At 31.9% G+C, this 19,677-nt stretch overlaps 1 protein-coding gene across 2 annotated transcripts in view; it reads left to right on the top strand.

Annotated features, from left to right (window-relative positions):
- Positions 1 to 19,677, top strand: part of LOC127716486 (minichromosome maintenance domain-containing protein 2-like) — a 113,728-nt gene that overhangs the window by 79,208 nt on the left and 14,843 nt on the right. Inside the window, exons 12-15 of one of the 2 annotated variants that reach the window (XM_052222712.1) lie at positions 816 to 957; positions 3,356 to 3,495; positions 9,224 to 9,333; positions 12,687 to 14,478. In XM_052222712.1, coding sequence (XP_052078672.1) covers positions 816 to 957; positions 3,356 to 3,495; positions 9,224 to 9,333; positions 12,687 to 12,700 — 406 coding nt within the window. In that variant the 3' untranslated portion in view covers positions 12,701 to 14,478. Of the gene's footprint in view, positions 1 to 815; positions 958 to 3,355; positions 3,496 to 9,223; positions 9,334 to 12,686; positions 14,479 to 19,677 lie in introns of those variants that run through there. The other variant, XM_052222711.1, reaches the window with a different exon arrangement.

The following is a 19,677-nucleotide window of genomic DNA, read 5'->3' as shown; positions in this document are numbered from 1 at the left end:
CCCTCACTGCTACAAATACTCCACACTATACATCAATAATCAATTAGTGGTATTTAAAACATATAACCATTATAAAATAATTTTCTGCAGTCTAGATTTAGAAATTTCTTAATCTTTGATAGTAGATATAGCCTAGATGAAATTTTTGAGAAGATCAAATCAATGGTTATAATTGAGTGAATAAATTATATCTGGTCAGATTGTTAAAGTACTGTTTTTAGGCTGAATTCATATAGCATATCTTTTTTTATTCTAAAAAATTGATCAGCAGGACAAGATCTACAAATATGTTAATATTGACTCCTTATTTGCCCCTAAATGACGATTTTTTAATGTTTTTTTTTGTGTTTTGGGCATAAACTACAAAAGATAATACATAGTAGTAAACTGTAAAAGTTAAAAATGATCAGGAAGACGGGATCAACTAAAAGGTTAACGAAGCCAAAATTATCAGTCAAATTCTTATAGGAGTTACTGTACTTTAATGAGGATTTTTATCCATTTTTGTGTTTTTTGGCAGAAACTAGATCAACATTGCCATACAAGCTTAAGATCAACAAAAAAGAGATTTTAGTTATTTCTAGTGCATTTTATTATAATCTACAATGTTGGAGAGGGGTCATTGTTGAAGATGTACTTAGATCAAGGTGAGCAACACATGCTCTTAAAAGTCTCTAGCTTATTTGACTCTAAATCTTGCCATGCAACCACAACTATAGAACTATTTCAGCTCCATCCCCCTGAAGTTTGACAAATGAGAGTGAGTTTACCCTAAATAACTTTGTGTGTACTGCATTTTTTAAATTTTTTTACAGATGTTTTAGTGTGGTACACTTTACAGACTTTGGTCCTAGTAATACCAATGAAAAAGTTTATTTACTATGTGCATATCATCAGTTGACCTTATCCATGGAACATAACTTTAAATCTAAGATCTCAGAAGAGAACTTCCATAAGGTAGTGTTTAACTATATCTGGTTCAGAAACAAATTTGTCAACTGTGTAAATCTTTGTAATATAGATATTCTCCTTCACTGTTTACATGATTGTCTTCTTTGTGATTACCTATAATGCTACAAGATTTGTTCTAGATCTATTGATGAATCGGTGTGTTCACGTTTCTCCAACATTTGATAATTAGACTAAAACAGCATTAAGGATTAGGAGGTCCTCTTAAGGACGGGCATCTTGATATTTACCTGTATATCACCTGTTTCAGTTCGTGCGCATTGCATTTGGGCCAATTTTTACAAAAACCAATCTTTCATTTGCTGCCCTTTTTGTAGTATTAATATTCTTGTTATCCCTTCATTTTTACATTCTCCCCAAAAATACAGCTGTAGTCAATTAGGGGCAGAATACACCCATTGTAATATGTTTCCTAATAGAAAAAACAATGGATATGGGGTATCCATCCATGACACAAAATCAGTACATGCATGACAAAAAACACACAAAAAAAACAAAGGAACAGAACCTTTGGGGACACCAAATTTTACATGTTGTTCAGAATAAACATTACAAATGTTTACCTGCTGTGTACAAAAGTATGTTTACATTATGGGACAACAATTAACACAGCACAAAATTTACACCATAAACAACTACAAAGACAATTTTGTTTGTATAAACTGATATATATATACATTTTTTTTGCACTTGTTTTTTTTTGTAAATTGACATCTGGCCACACCAATTTGATTAATAGTTATTCGGATTTTCCCGCTCCTGTTTTGGAGAAATTGACTTTTCAATAAAAAAAAATAATTACCACTTCCGCCAATTTTTGGGCAGCATGCCGCTCCAAAATTGGTTTATCCTTGACATTTTTTTTTCTCTTAGACGTTTTTCTCATGCATATATTGCTTCGAGCGATTCAAACGCACGTGTGATAAATCGATTTGTAAATAAAAGGTCAAAAATCGGAATGCCAACATGAAGTTGTGTCAGATCATTGCCGAGGACACGTAGTTATTAAACACACAGTTATTTGAAATGCATTTCGTTTTACCTGTTTTAGGAGACAAAAATAATAAATCTTTCGTTAGATGACCACAATCACATCAGTACTTGTTAGAACCATTGTAATCCCCGATCATTGTTTTAACAGACATAGTCCGAGATTACTCCGACGTCCAACAGCTGTTTGCCAGACAAGATGGGGGGCTGTTGTCCCAAGGCCCCATCTTGTCTGGCAAAACAGCCGTTGGACGTCAGAGTAATTTTGGACTACCACAGACATAGATATCTAGAGCTATCTGTCTTGGATGAAATTAATATTAAATTCACATGAATTTTTGAAAAATGACAGATTTATCTTATTTTAATGAAAACTCCATATTCCCTTGTTAGTCTATTGACATGCAATCAGAACTCTTTTGTAAGGGAAAATTTAAGAGTTCCAACATTCGAGACCAAAGTGGTGGTATTGGGATTGGCATGCTAATAATAATTAGGGATGTGTTATTGGTGCAACCACTTCCAGTTTGAAATACATTAATTGCAGGTTTCAGGGGCAAAAGGAAAAAGTATTTTGCTAAGTCAGAATAATGCATGTGAATGTGGTTAAATGTATTTTAAGGGAATAGATATAGGAAGATGTGGTATGAGTGCCAATGAGACAACTCTCCATCCAAGTAACAATTTATAAAAGTAAACCATTATAGGTCAAGGTACGGCCTTCAACACGGAGCCTTGGCTCACAAAGAACAGCAAGCTATAAAGTTCCCCAAAAATTACTAGTGTAAAACCATTCAAATGGGAAAACCAGCGGTCTAATCTATATAAAAAAGAGAAACGAGAAACACGTATGAACTACATAAACAGACGACAACTACTGTACATCAGATTCCTGACTTAGGAAATAAAAATGGGGAAGGGGAAACTTCTTCATGATAGATAGATACTTTGTTCTCTAAAACCAATTAACAAAGGTAAAGAGAGGGAAACACAATAATTTAACATACAATGCTTAAGGTGATACATGGAGTAAATTGTATATAAAAAACAATACAAAAATAGACAAAATAAAATTTTAAAAAAAAAACCCAGAGATATGATATTAATACAAATTTAAAGATAGAAATAGAATTAGAATAAAATGTCCATGATGAAGATATAGTATCCTGCAAGTGAAAATGCAGGTTTAGCTCTAAAAAACAATAATAGAAAGAGAGAAACTTAAAACAGCAAAAGAGATTAACTAGACAAGATCACCAAATAGGTAAACAACACAGATGCTCTGGCAGAGTAAGAAGTTCCTGTTGTAAAGTAAACATTCTGTGAGGAGTTTGAAGGTTTAACTACTAGTATTTTAATTGATGAAAATATTCTGCATTGTTGTTTATCTTTTCAGTTTCTCAGATATGTGAAGGCTTCATGTCCTAAAATGACTGAAGAATGTGAAAGTTTGTTACATGGATATTACTTAGCCAGTAGGAAAACAAGAAGTTCTGAAAGTAACTCTAAAGTACCTGTTTCAGCTCTGAAAACATTGTAAGTATTATTATATCTTATTTGCTGATTGATAAATAAGAAATATTAATTTCGTCTTAACTAACTGTCACATGCCAGTATTATCTTATGAGATAAAAGAACCAGTATAAAAATAAGATGTGGTATGAATGCCAAAGAGACAATTATTAACCAGAGTTTAAATGAAGCAACTACAGGTCACTGAATGGCTTTCAACAATGAGCAAACTGTATACTGGCACGTAAAAAAATGTGGCAGGGTTTAACATGTTTGTGTGCACTCAACTCTCCTCTAATTATAACCTGGGTTAGTGGAGGGGTCACTTTTGCCAAAATATGGTATAGTTTTAAATTTATCATCACTTTTCTCTTCTTAAATGAAACTATCTCAAGAGCCAAAATGCTAAGTAAGACAAATCTCTTCAAAAGAGTACATTATATGTTCTGAAGTCAGTCCATCTTAGAAATAAATTTATTGTCAAAACACACTTATGTTGTGCATTTTTTGACCTATAAAATTCAGGAAAACATTGCCTGCAATCTATGATCCCAAATGTTCTGTTATGAAAACCTGTTCTGGTTTATATTGACATGCCATTTTTGCTGTTTCAGGGGTGGTTGCCATAGTTATCTATTCTAAAAACTGTTATAAATTATGAAAAAATAAGATAACTTTGCAACATAAATAATGCATAATTTAGGAGTCATAACTTCACAGTTTATAATGTGATATGCCAAAAGGAAGTCAAACTGGTACAAGGGGCTGTATTAAGCTTGCAGTGAGGTGAGAGGTTTTTTGCTTCATGTTAAAGGCCTCACTGTGACTTTGAGATGAAGAACAGCAATACAAGTGCTGTTCCTTTGCTTTTTGTGTGTTTTTTGCTGTGTTTTTTGCTGTGTATGTACTGATTTTGTGCCATGGATGGATACCCTGTATCCTTTATCTTTCTATTATTGTATATTACTAAACCAAATCTATGTAGAAATTGGAATAATTTGGCAAGATTGAAAAAATATAAATTCTTACCCTTCCTGAATCTGTTTCTTGTTAGGTTGGGGTCTTATTGACGCCTACCCAATGTCTCTTTTTAGCTCACCTGACCTGAAAGGTCAAGTGAGCTTTTCTCATCACTTTGCGTCCGTCGTCCATCGTCCGTAAACTTTTACAAAAATCTTCTCCTCTGCAACTACTGGGTCAAATTTGACCAAACTTGGCCACAATCATCATTGGGGTATCTAGTTTAAAAAATGTGTCCGATGACCCTGCCAACCAACCAAGATGGCCGCCATGGCTAAAAATAGAACATAGGGGTAAAATGTAGATTTTGGCTTATATCTCTGAAACCAAAGCATTTAGAGCAAATCTGACATGGGGTAAAATTGTTTATCAGGTCAAGATCTATCTGCCCTGAAATTTTCAGATGAATCAGACAACCCGTTGTTGGGTTGCTGCCCCTAAATTGGTAATTTTAAGGAAATTTTGCCGTTTTTGGTTATTATCTTGAATATTATTATAGATAGAGATAAACTGTAAACAGCAATAATGTTCAGCAAAGTATGATCTACAAATAAGTCAACTTGACCAAAATGGTCAGTTGACCCCTTAAGGAGTTATTGCCCTTTATAGTCAATTTTTAACCATTTTTCGTAAATTTTTGTTATCTTTTACAAAAATCTTCTCCTCTGAAACTACTAAGACAAATTTAACCAAAATTGTCCACAATCATCATTAGGGTATCTAGTTTAAAAAATGTGTCCGATGACCCTGCCAACCAACCAAGATGGCCGACATGGCAAAAAAATAATACATAGGGTAAAATGCAGTTTTTGGCTCATATCTCTGAAACCAAAGCATTTAGAGCAAATCTGATGGTATAAAATTGTTCATTAGGTCAAGATCTATCTGCCCTGAAATTTTCAGACCAATCAGGCAACATGTTGTTGGGTTGCTGCCCCTGAATTGGTAATTTTAAGAAAATTTTGCAGCTTTTGGTTATTATCTTGAATATTATTATAGATAGAGATAAACTGTAAACAGCAATAATGTACAGCAAAGTTAGATCTACAAATAAGTCAACATGACCAAAATTGTCAATTGACCCCTTAAGGAGTTATTGCCCTTTATAGTCAATTTTTTACAATTTTCATAAATTGTGTAAATTTTTGTAAATTTTTACAAAATATTTTCCACTGCAACTACTGGGCCAAGTTCATTATAGATAGAGATAATAGTAAGGAGCAAGAATGTTCAGTAAAGTAAGATCTACAAACACATCACCATCACCAAAACACAATTTTGTCATGAATCCATCTGTGTCCATTGTTTAATATGCACATAGACCAAGGTGAGCGACACAGGCTCTTTAGAGCCTCTAGTTATTCATACTTCTGTACAGTTTTGGCTGTTAAATTTTTGTCTAGGCAGTTTTGAGGTTTCAAAACATCTGGTCTTGATCATACCAAAGAAGGTTAGGATTTTATTAAGATCCTGGATTTCATCTGTACATAATTTTTCTGGAAACAATTTTATTCTGCATAGCACTGTGTTGGTTCATATGTTAGTTTGATGTCACATACCTCATTGGTGATATATAAACAACATACCTATCAGATTATTACAAGTTGTATATTTCTAAAAAGTCAATACATACATCATCAGTTATGCATTAAATTTGTGTTGTTCAGGAATGATTTTTCTATGAAATGTTTTCCAGACTAGTTATTTGTCTTCTCTACATTGTAACTGTGTTGTTTTTACTTTAATCACCCCTTGGTATCCCTAATTATTCTTTAACCTGAGTAAATACAGTGTTAAAAAAATCTGGTCAACAAAATATTAAATACAAATATTAAATACCCTGCCTCCCTCATCAATTTTTAGGTCACCGGGGCCCAAATGATCAAAATAGTCAATTGATGCCCTTGAAATGTTTTTTTTTTTACATTTTTTGTGAAAGTCCAATTACTTTTTCAAAAATCTTCTTCTCTGAAACTACTTTGCCAAATACTTAAAAACTTTAATTGAATGTTCCTTAGGGTATCTAGTTTATAGATTGTATTCGGGATTTGATTCATTCAAAAACATGGGGGCAGTTTCTTAAAATAGAACATAGGGGTCAAATGAAGTTTTAGGCTTTCATCTCAAAAACTAAAGCAGTAAGAGCAAAACTGACATAGGTGAAAGTGTTAAACAGGTTTAGATCTACCTGTCAAGTAATCTTCAGACCAATAGGACAACTTATTGTTGGGTTACTGTCCAGAAATAGTTAATTTTTAGGAAATTTTACAGTTTTAGGTTATGTACTATCTTTAATATTATTATAGAAAGAGAGAAAGTGTAAATAACAAAATTGTTCAGCAAAGTAAGATCTACAATAGTCAAATGCCTGAAACTGAAATTAAAGCCAGGTGAGCGATATCAGGCTCTCGTGACCCTCTTGTTTAAAGTCTTGTCTGAGAACCAGAAAGTGTATTGGACATGGCCTTAGTTCTTTGTATAAAGCTTAATATTTCAAAAGATAGGAGAGACCTTGTTAGTTCATACCTTGTATACCATTGACATATGTTCAGAAGTTTTCCTCAGCAATTGTTTAAAAACTATGTTTTTTTTGTCAAATAATTTTTTCAGTTGCTATGAGTAACAGGACAACTATGTTTGTTGAATCATTGCAAGATAAACATCCAGTCAACAAACATAGGAAGTGTTTACTCAAAATATCATAGCCTGGGTAGAATCAGGAATAAAATGAATGGTCAAAATGCTGATAAGGTGTGATAAGTGCCATAATATTTGGCCTAGAAATTGAAGTTTTATAAAATCAGGTAGATTTTGTTTTAAAAACATGTGAGGCCAAAAATAAAATTTTAATTGTTTGATGTTGCCTACTTACCCATTTAAAAAGTAGCCTACCCAATAATTTTATGACAAATCATTTCAAATTTTTTTTTTTAGCTTACCTGACCTACAGGGTCAAGTGAGCTTTTCTCATCACTTGGCGTCCGTCGTCATCTTCCATCGTCATCGTCGTTAACTTTTACAAAAATCTTCTCCTCTGAAAAACCACTGGGCCGAATTAAACCAAACTTGGTCTGAATCATCCTTAGGGTATCTAGTTTAAAAAATGTATCCGATGACCCTGCCCACCAGTCAAGATGGTCGTCATGGCTAAAAATAGAACATAGGGGTAAAATGCAGTATCTCTGATACTAAAGCATTTAGAGCAAATCTGACACAGGTAAAAATGTTCATCAGGTCAAGATCTATCTGCCCTGAAATTTTTCAGACGGATCAGACAACCCGTTGTTGGGTTGCTGCCACTAAATTGGTAATTTTAAGGAAATTTTGCAGTTTTTGGTTATTATCTTGAATATTATAATAGATAGAGATAAACTGTAAACAGCAGAAATGTTCAGCATAGTAAGATCTTCAAATAAGTCAAACATGACTAAAATTGTCAATTGACCCCTTAAGGAGTTATTGCCCTTTAAAGTCAATTTTTCACTATTTTTCGTAAAAATTTTTAATCTTTTACAAAAATCTTTTCTTCTTAATCTACTTGGCGAAAAGGAATTAAACTTAGCCACAATTATTATTAGAGTATCTTGATTGAAAAATGTATCCGATGACCCTGCCCTACAACCAACATGGTCCCCATTGGTAAAAATAGAACATAGGAGTCTATGGGAAAAATGTAAAAAAACAATTTCAAATTGTCACAACTTGAAAACTACTTTAAATAATGATAAGGGGTCTTCAGTAACTTTTTTAAGACTACAATGGGATGACTTGATTTTTTTCCAGGGGTTGCTATTTTTTCAGGGGGGGGGGGGGGTTGCTAATAATTTCTCCTTGATATGTTCCATTTTCAGAATTATTCAGTGTTACTTTTTCTATAAACCATTATTATATCTTTTCTTTCAGCATACTTATATTGGGTGAATGCCCCCTCAAATTTTTTTTGAAGGGTGTTCCATGAAAACATTTAAAGGCATTTTCAGCATTATACAGGCCCTGGGTGAAATAAATTTTGGAGCGGAGGAAAGGAAATTTTTATTTTTTTGTTAATTATCTTGAATATCATTATAGATTGAGATATACTGTAAACAGCAAAAATATCAAGCAAAGAAAGATCTACAAATAAGTTAACAGGACCAATTGACATCTTATTGGAGTTATTGTCCTTTAAAGTTATTTTCTACAATTTATTGGTAATTTTTGTAAATCTTTTCAAGAATCTGCTTTTAATTTAACTACTGGGCCAAATTAAACCAAACTTGGCCTCAATCATTATTAGGGTATCTATATGATTTTAACCTTATTTTACACAGTAGACACAGGTGAGCAACACAGGCTCTTGAGAACATCTAGTTAAAGATTTTTTTCCTGCTCTTACGTTGTTTTCTTGTCTAAAACATGTAACTTATGTTGTTGGCCAAAAAAAAAAAATAAAATTCCTACCTACCTACCCAACCCTACAAGGTACAGATAGGCAAATCAAACAAGGATTTTTTTAAGGATGGCCTAACTGATGAGTATGTGCAATTTTTAAACAATAAGTTCTTTCAAAATTTAGCTTTGTGTACAAAAATGAAAAAAAAAAATTTAACACCTACATTTGAGTGTAAAATATTGAGAACATGCAATTAAAAAAAACCAAATGTTTGCATAAAAGGTGTTGATTGTAGAGACAGATATCATAATAAAATTATTGAGTTTGCTAGCTTTAATCTTTGCATTACAAATATTGTAGATATTCCCTTTCAATGAGTCATGCAAGACTTAGTCTGAGAAGTGAAATAGCAGTCGAAGATGGTTTAATGGCTATTTGGATCTATGAAGAGTCATTAACGGAAAGATTAGGTACATGTAATGGGCTGAATAATGAGGAAATATTATAGGAGTCGATAGGAGTGCTTCAAAATGAAAAGTCTTTCTAGAGCCTTACTTGAACTGACATTAAACAGAGTAGACATCAGACAACATCAGTTTAAGGAAGAAAAATGACAAAAAATGAAAATTTTTATGAAATTCCTGGAACTCAAATAATACTTTCAAAAAAATTAAATGGCAGAAGAATCTAGGGTTTTCACAAAAAAATGCTGGACAATTTTTTCAAGAATATAGTACATTTTATATATAAATACAAATGAGAGTTTTTTTGTGCAAATCTGAATATTCTTTTTGTGATAATTTACTTTATAAATATTATCGTTCAGAACAAATTTGAAAACCAACCCCATATTCATACAACCTAAGATTAACTTAATAAATATGCAGGCATACAAAGTTCTATTGAATAAGAATACATGTTTTCCAAAACAACATGTCATCATGGTAGACCGACAACTTTGATGAATTCAGCTAAAAAAGAGATCATAGAGAAGTTTTTGATAGATATGTCAGATCCAAGATATATATAAAGGGCAACAGTACCATTAGATGAGCTTAAAGGCTTCAATGAACTTAGATTGGTAAACCTTACCCAAATGTACTCAACGGATTAAGGAGTTTTTATTTTGACTAGTACATGAATAAAAATTAATTATACCCCAAGGAACAAAGGTCAGTAGGGAATAATTTTTTTCAAATGTCTGTCTGTCAGTCCTCACAAGGACAATTTACATGCAGAAATCAAGCACTGAAGTACAAAGCTTGGTACATTAAATTTGACGTGACATTATGTGTTGCTCTGGGTGAGAGAAATAACGAAAAGAGAAAGTAGAGAGGTACGAAACTATGAAGATGAATATAGTAAAAGTTTATTTAAAAGTCAACTTGATATAAAAATTAGGAGATGTGGTATGATTGCCAATGAGACAACTATCCACTAAAGTCCAAATGAAGTGGATGTAAGCAATTATAGGCCTTCAACAATGAGAAAAACCCATACCGTATAGTCAGCTATAAATAGCCCTGACATGAAAAATATGAAACAATTCAATTGAGAAAAATATTGATTTTGTTCTTGTTTTATTTGATGCATAATATTGCTATAAAGGCCTTGTAACTTATAGACGATGTTTCTGTGGTCCCTTCCACTTCGCAAGGCTTCCTTTTTAATCCGGTGTTAGAGGGTAATGCTTCCTAGTGTGTCGTTTTTTTCTATCCATATCTATAAAGTTACCACTTTTTAACGGCATCTCATTTTTACAAACTAAACACAGGTAGGAGATATGTGTCTCTGTACGTCCCAAAATTAGTTTCCGTTCTCTAACTTTAGTTTGCCTCAACCAAATGTTATGAAACTTATACACAATGCTTATTACCACAAAACACAGATCAAGTTTGAATTTGCGTCACTTTTACCATTCTTGAGTTATGTCCCTTTATAACGTTATATTCAAGCGGGGGCTTCATCTGTGTCCCATGGATACATTCTCCATTTATTTGTAAATTTCTTTTAAAGGGAAACTCCGCAAAAAAATGAAAAATTGATATTTTGTTCTTTAAGCATAAAAAACCACGTTCATTAATAAAAAACTTTTATTCTCTATGTAAAGAGATCAAAATCGATTTTTAAAATTCACTATCAGTTCTCGACATATCGCCATCTTGTCGGCATGTTCGATCTAAAACGTCACGTGATATCTATAAACCACAAAGAACAAAAAGAATCGGGGATTTACCGACCGTGCCTTAAAAACTCCCATCATCAATTGGGGATTACCGTAGACGGTTATTCAGTGACAGAATGTCTTGTCAAGAGTACGGTTGTTCTGTCAGACAAGGTTATGACAAAAGTCTACATATTTTTCCCAATCCCACAAAAAAAGAAAGAATTGTATCAGACTTGGTTGTACAATCTTAAACTAACAGCAAATAGTTGCATCTATAGCAAGCACAAGTTGGTGTGTGAAGACCATTTTGAACAATATTGTTTCGAGGGAGATTCGATGGTAATTATCCTTTTTTAATAACAAAATAACCTAGCAGTTCTGATAGCTATAGTTATCAAAGCCTTATATGATAAGATCTCGTTGAATAAAAAAATATAGATTTGATGAGGGAGAACAGTTTCAATTAAAAGAAAGACAAATGCAGTGTTCTTGTAACAATCACTGATTTACAGAAGATTCATTAGTATGCCTCTTTTATATAAAGTGCATTGATTTGTATAAAGAATAGTTCCGTATTTAGACAAGATAATTTTTCAATTAATAAAGTTATACGATATAAAATAACATTTTTTTAATTATGAAATTTAACGGCTATTGACAAGGAGCAATGTTAGGAAGAGGTTTTAGCTGGAACATAATATGTTGATATAGTATAATATTCCCAGGTTATAGATATGTAAATATCGAAATTTCGGACATCTCAACTTTTTTATTAAAAGTGGGTTTTTTTTAACTAATCTTTAAATTATATCAAATTGATACGGGATCAATTCGGAACGGTCACTTATAAAGACACTTAGCTTTATAGTTAAATGTGTGACTCTATCTGGTATGTTCGGTGAAAAATTTATAGGTTTTTTTCTTTTTAAATTTTATTTACTTTATCTTATTATATATATATTTTGGCTTCCTCCCGAATTGATAATAGCAGAGACATATAATACAAGAGATTCGCAACTCTAGTAGAGTCTATATAACAGCCAATGAAATGACGTGGCCACCGGAAAGCCGATTAATCCGATGGATTTATGGGTAATAACCCGTATTGTTGTGTAAAAGGTTCTACGCCTCACGATTTTTCTAATGGATAATGCCGATACCTTTCACAGCTAAAGCATGCAAGTATATTTAAAAGTTACAAAAAACTAATTCTAATAATTTGTTATTGATAAAATGTGTTCTAATGATGAGATTAATCAAATACAAACAAAGTTAAAACTCGGCCCATTTTACTTCACCTATTGCCGTAGAAACCATTTGATCTCCCAATTTTTTTCTTAAAACTTGAAAATATGCTAATAAATATATAATTTTATGGGCCAATAGTACTCCCAAATGTTGTTTCGTGAAAACAAGACTATTTTCGTAAAATTTGATCCAACAATGTGGCGATTTTTTCTGATTGATACCCGAAATTTTTTATTAAACTGGCTAAATATTGAAATTGTTCATGGACAAATTTCCTTAAATCAGTCCTTCTTTTTTGTGCACTATGAAATTTATAGCCTGCATTTTGTTATTCATTTTTCATTCTGTTTATAGCAAAGTTGTTTATTTTCTCCTATTCTGAAGTCATTGTTTTTTTCTTCTTTTTAGGGTGCCAAAGATGAACGAATGCAGTAAATTTACAAAAGGAGTAAAATTTTCCTAGTAAAGGAAACCTTCTGCTGGTCGTTATATTATGAATGAGCTTCATATGCATCTGTTGTCGTTTCAGACTACGCTTCTCGTTCAAAACAGGAACCTAATTCATTTTTAAATTAAAATCGTATTGAGGACATTTCAATGGTGACTGCAAAAGATATATATACATATATATATATATATATTTGATAATAAAAGATTTTATTTACACCAAGGATTTGTATATGTATACACATAAACAATCTTACTTTTAAATTGCCATCTCTTTACCCCAGAATAAAAAGACAAAAACCGCTACAAATGATTAAAAGACAAAAACCACTACAAATGATTGTCTCGTGGAAACAAGGTTATAAAATACTTTTTAAATAGTGTCTTCCGTGTTGCTTTGATGTATGACCTGTGTTTTTTTTATAGATTTTTTGTTGCTTCGAGGACACACATATCCATCTATGTATGCAGTATTGTCAATTGTTTTTGTTGGTGGGTCTCTCGCTTATGTTTTCGTCCTTTTCACTATCAACAAAGAGTTCGTTATCAGTTTATTCAACTAGGAGTATATCTAAGTTGTAACTATTAAGATTGTCATCCCACGAAATTAAGATTGTCATCCCACGAAATTAAGATCGTCATCCCACGAAATAAAATCGGAATTTTCCATATTGCGTGCACATGAATGAAGCTTTATTCAAATGAGAAATTAATTGTAATTTTCTTAAATATTAATTCTCAATACACACTTCGAACATGAAGAAACCATAAATTTACCGACAATCATTTAAAAAAACAACTCAATGCAAAAAAACTGTCAAACAACACTTAGAAATCAAACATTTACCGACAATCCTACAGAAAAAAAATTTCAATGAAAGCCCAATAAATGAGGAATATAAAAATAAATAAAATTTTAATAATTTATAAATATCAAGAATAAAAAACAAAGCCTATCATGATTAACAATTAATTAACAAATAAATTAAGTTTTTTTCCATATTAATTAATTATACATTTTGTGACTTGTATTTTTGGAAAGAGTGTGGACACCTGTGGTGTGACAACTTCTTGTTTACAAGGTGTCAATTAAAACTCATTATTTATAACATGTTCGTGATTTACCTGGTCATCGAATAATTCAAACCTAATATACATGTCACACTGTGAAATTATGTCTCCGAGACAGGTGTATATTCAATAGAAACCCATTATGTAACTATCAAATAAAATGAACTCTGACACAATTTATCAAGTGTTAATTATTTAATATCAGTTTTTTTTTTATACAATATCAAATTATGTCTCTTTTTCAATAATACAAATCTAAAATCAAAATTACATTAAAATAAATAATTATATATGTACTCAAATTATATTTAATTAATTATGATAAATTTAACACTGAAACAGTTTATGTTATGCTTAAACATTCGTCCTTACTTCGAGTACTTTTAATACTTTTATTAATGACTTTATTACCTAAGGAGAACTCGCGAGGTTTAACTAGTGGCCGCGTGTTATTACGGGATTTCGCTGAGTTGCGAATCTCTTGAATTATATGTCTCTGATAATAGGTATGTCAGAATTATTGATAGATGTCGTGTCAGAGCGACACATTCAGTTAGGTATTCCAAGGACGTATATTAGATACACGTCCCTGGGTATTCCAGTGACATCCTGTCAACTAAAAATTCGTAATACACAATTATATAATACATGTTCATGCATGGCCTCTTTATTGAGGTACCCGGTGTGCGGTACGTCTAAACACTGCTAAGGAGTCCTTACTGCACTAAGGACGTATACTATGCCACTAAGGACTAGATTGGGTGCTGTAACATGTATTATTTTTCCATATTAAGTAAGAGATTGATATTTAATGCATAAATTAAAAATTTTATAGAAAAATAAACACAAATAAACAAGTTATTAAGCATTGTTTAAGCACGTACCCATTTTTCTTTGATATGCCGAAAATCAGTGAACCGATTGACACGTGTCATATAACATACCAACTGAATAAACAATCATAATCTTTTTATTTTAAGTAATTAACAATTGTATCGAAAAGATAAATGCTTAATAATTTATAATTAAATATGTTGTTCTTTTTTGCAATGATTAAAAGGACAAATAATTTTATTTATTTTTTATATCTTTCTCGACAAAGTTATTTCCCATTTGTGCACGACTTTGATGTGCGCCAACTAATAAGTTAAGAGTGTGGTCAGCTTGTTAAATGTTTATATAAGAGCATGGAAGTAATATTTAGAGATACCAAGGCAAAAGGAATAGATATATTTATAAGTTTTTTGTTTTAATTTTAATTCCAACAAAGATGCGTGTTTTATGAAAATTTATGAGTAAATTCCGAAAAAAACTATCAAAACCTGGTGTTTGCTTCTCCACTTTCTATTGCTACTTCATACTTAGTACGAATTACGATTGAATTGGAAAAAAAAATCATGTGACATCCTTGGGGTTATTCAAAACCACTAGTTTTCAACCAGTTTGATAGCTGTTTACAAAGGCTTCATACCGTATTATTTTTTTGTAATTGTTCGACATTTTTTTTTCTAAAACTATAAGAAGTTTAAATATCATTATCGAACTTTGAAGTTTCATTTTCAAATATATAAAGGAGACAAATGTTTTTTTTTAAATGTTCCACAGTTTTTAGCACATTATTTACGAAAATTACCTCGTATGTGTTAATTTAGAGCAATAGATATAATTTTCACATAAAAAGGTTTTGCTTCGCACGAATGCCTTGAAAATATGCTTTTTCATGATGTGAAAATAATCATTTTATGTAATACAAGATAATTTGAATACTTTATACCTAAATCTATCACGTGTAAAAAACAAGGATCTGTATAGTATATTACTATACAAATCCTTGAAACTAAACCAACAGAAATATTTTCAAATATAATTTCTCTAAATATATTTTTTCTTTAAGAAGAACAAGTATGTCAGAAGGAAATCCGATTTGTATTTTTATAACCAAATTGTCTGTTTAAGATATTGTATGAAATAATGACTATGTTGTATGTGCTTTACTCATTGTTGAAGGCCGTACTCCTTCTACGACTACATGTACAATTTCAAGCTTGAACTTTTATATTGCGCCGAGTGTTTTACTTATATAGAGGGTGCATTATATATTCTCAAGATTTTATATTGTATAATTTTTCACGTATGACAGAATGTTGAACTTTGTCTTTTCAAGTGAAATTTTGAATATAATTTGTTAAAAATGTTAAAATGAGCAAACTCATTAAAAAAAATCACACGTTTACACCATACAGTATACTTGATTAAGAATATGTATTTCATCAAGATATTGTTTGTATCTATCATTTTTACAACTAACAGAATGTTTAACCTTTTTTGATGGTTGCATTAAATGTGTCTTTTAAACACAACTATTTCTAATTGTATTGAATCGTCCTAAACACAGAGGCGGATTTAGATGGGTTTTCAGGGGGCCCGGCCCCCCCTTTTGTGGAAAAAATTTAGTTGATTATATAGGGAATCACTGAAGCATGACTGAAACGGCCCCCTCTGAGGAAGTCAGTGGCCCCCCCCCCCCCCCCCCCCCCTACCCCTTATAAAAATTTCTGGATCCGCCACTGTAAACATGCATGAAATATTTGACACACGGAAGTTGCGGTGGCATCACCCTTGTCTAATTGGCTAGTAGGGTTAAGTTGAAGATTTTAATTTCTTTATAAGCTAATTATGCACCCGGTTAGAACGAAATGTAAGTGACCGGACAGGGGAATTGAAAACAAAATAACAAACACCATTCAGATCCCGTTACATATTTTCATACCTCTCCGTAAAAATAACGTTATTTGATATGCAGAAGCGTCATCCCTTTTCTGTCAAATTCTTTGCAAATCGGTCAACTTTGACGCAATTTATCTAAAAAACAGGGATGGTAACATGTTTGTTTCTATGAAAGCACGGATTCAGAATACAATCATTGACATTCTGTTAGTTTTTAGTCTTTCTCCGTATATAAGAGAGCGTAATGATTGAATAAGTGACGACGCTAGGCGTATTTATGAGGTCGTTTTCATTAAGCCTACTATGCCATTTATTAGCACTTTCTTCAAGCTTTGTATTATCTATAATTTAATAAAATAATCAATTTCCGACTCACTTTTATTATTTTTTTATAAACATTTTTGTCTCCCTTATCTACCCCCTTTTCTCCTTTCTCCCGCCCCTTCTCTCCTTTCTCCCGCCCCTCTCTCCCTTCTCCCGCCCCTCTCTTCTTTCTCCCACCCCTTCTCTCCCTGTCTCCCTTTACCCTGTCCGACCCCTCACAGATAGCAGGATTCCCGTGTAATCAGTTATGTAATTTGACACGTCTCTAACGGTTCATTGATTTTCGGCATATCAAAGAAAAACAGGCACGTGTCTACACAATGTTGAATAACTCATTTATTTGTGATTATTTTTCTATAAAATTTGAAATTTATGCATTAAATATCAATATCTACCATAATATGAAAAGACATAAAAGGTAATAGCACCCCATCTAGTCCTTAGTGGCATATCATAAGTCCTTAGTGCACTAAGGACTCCTTAGCAGTGTTTAGACGCACCCCCCGGTGTGCACAGGTAACATTTATTGAACCATATATTTGTGTCTAACGTTGTTTATCTTGTGTGTGTTTGAAATTATAATTCCACCTTTTAATGAATGATGTTCTGATAATAATATTATCCACTATTTTTGCTGATAATAAGTTTAAAAAAAATTATAAACATGACCTTTGAACATTTTTGTGAAATGAATATTGTTTTGTCATGATTGTGGACCATATTTTTGAAGAAAAAAAATTCTTCACGCAAATACAAGCTTTTGTCGATTGGCAAACATGCAGATATATAAAGTAATGCAGCACTTATAGTCACTATCAATATTAATTCATTGAAGATAAGAGAGCCTTTCTATGTCTAATGTCCCTATCTTTATAAGGATTAGGACGACAGGGGAAAAGGAGCGGAGATAGAGTGGCATAGTGAAAAAAAATAACCGAATAGAGAACAATATAGAGAATGATCGACGAAAAGCGAAATAGTTATTGTAAAGGAGCGGAGATAAAGAGAGGCATAGTGAAAAAAAATGTTTGCCTGACAAAGTTATTGCTCGCTTTGATATTTTTAGTTATACAAAATCACACATCGTGTTCCTAATTGGTATTCACGTGCACTAACTTGATGCTGGGAACAGTATATTAATATATATGTTGCTGCTTGATGTGTTAAGTTTCTGCATAGCATGGTTAAAAATAATAAGTATCCCATTTGTTATATCGTAGTGTCACGGTGTTACTTTGTTAAATTTATTTAGTTTGTTAATGATTGTGTAAATAAGAATAAATCTGTATAAAAACTTCATACCATTTTAGTGATTGCCTATAGGCGTTTGATTATTGTTATATTTAAGATATATATATATATATTTAGAACATTTCATACATCTTAAAGTAAAAGATGTGTGTCTGAGTTAAACGACACAATAACCCTGTAATACTAGTACGAGAGTATAGCATGTAAAAATTCCTACTCAATATGGTTGTATTGGAAATCTTTTCATACAGATTGACAACTCATGGTCCGACATGCATGTAATATTTGCCACATGACGCTCATAGTTTTTTATACCATCATCATCTTATTCATTAAATATTGCTGTAAACATCGATGGTTCACACCCAAACAAAATGGGAGTAATATACCCTCAGATCTTCTCCGTGGTATACACTTGTGAAATATATAGACGACATTCGGTATTGAAGTGAATCTACATCTCACAAACACAATTTTTGAATTACGATTTTGAGTGAACACCCACCAAACCAATACAAACGTATGGCAAGATATAACCATGCAGGTATTTAGTTTTCGTCAGACACAAGATAAATAATCACTCTCATAAACGTATATATGCATGCAGTTTCAAATATCAAGAACAAGCGGTCGATGTCTATAGATCATTGTTAAGTCCGTTTACTAACTGTTCAGAGTCAGACATGTCAATAGTTCATTCTTGGAACCTTCATATACCCCATCCGACGATGGGAACTCTTTCTGATAGTGTTGACAACATAAGCTTGTTTATCTGTACAAGTGGTTGCATGGCCTCTCCTGCCCCAACAAACAAATACGCTTCTAGTCTGCTGTCTCTGGAGCTCATCCTCAATGGCGCATATATGTCAGGAAACTTACAAGTATACTAGTAAAGATTGTTTCAAGAACAACGAGGTTGGGACGAACTGTTCTAAAATCGTCAATATCAGTAATACATTACTAAGATATGCCTTTAATTACAACAACTGTATTACTAATTTGGATTAATGACGGCTATCCTAAAAAAAATCCTCAAACAAATTAATGTATTAGCTTAAATTTATAATGTATGTATATTCATTAATGAAAAAATCGATAATTGGTATTCTTTTCACAAATAATTTGTCTAAGTGATTGTCAAATGAATTCAATTATGTAAGAATGAAATGTTAATAAGAAAATTAAAAAAAATCATGCATGTTGTACTGTTGTATTTTTTCAATTAAAAACTTTAAATATGCGATAGTTTTACGATTGTTAGCATTTAAACATCGCCAGATTTGAATACAAGTTAAAGAATTCCGGTAAAGTAAATTAAACAGATGTGCAATGATTATTAATTGGGAAATGTAAGTAAACATTTAATTTTGAAGATTAAAAGTACTATTCTTTTAACTTCATATCTTAACTTTATAATAATTGCATAGAACGTAACCGAAAATTGTTCCATTTTAATATTGTAACACTTCCGGAATTAAAAAGTTGAATGATAATTTTCAATTAACTTATACAATTTAATTATTGTTTCTCTATTGTCATCGGGTATTTCATCTGGGTATATTAAACACGCTACACTCTT

The sequence above is a fragment of the Mytilus californianus genome, unplaced genomic scaffold, assembly GCF_021869535.1.
Source record: "Mytilus californianus isolate M0D057914Y unplaced genomic scaffold, xbMytCali1.0.p SCAF_9, whole genome shotgun sequence".
NCBI classification, from domain to species: domain Eukaryota; kingdom Metazoa; phylum Mollusca; class Bivalvia; order Mytilida; family Mytilidae; genus Mytilus; species Mytilus californianus.
Note: the sequence above shows the minus strand (reverse complement) of the source record. Positions and strands in the feature narration are given on the sequence as shown.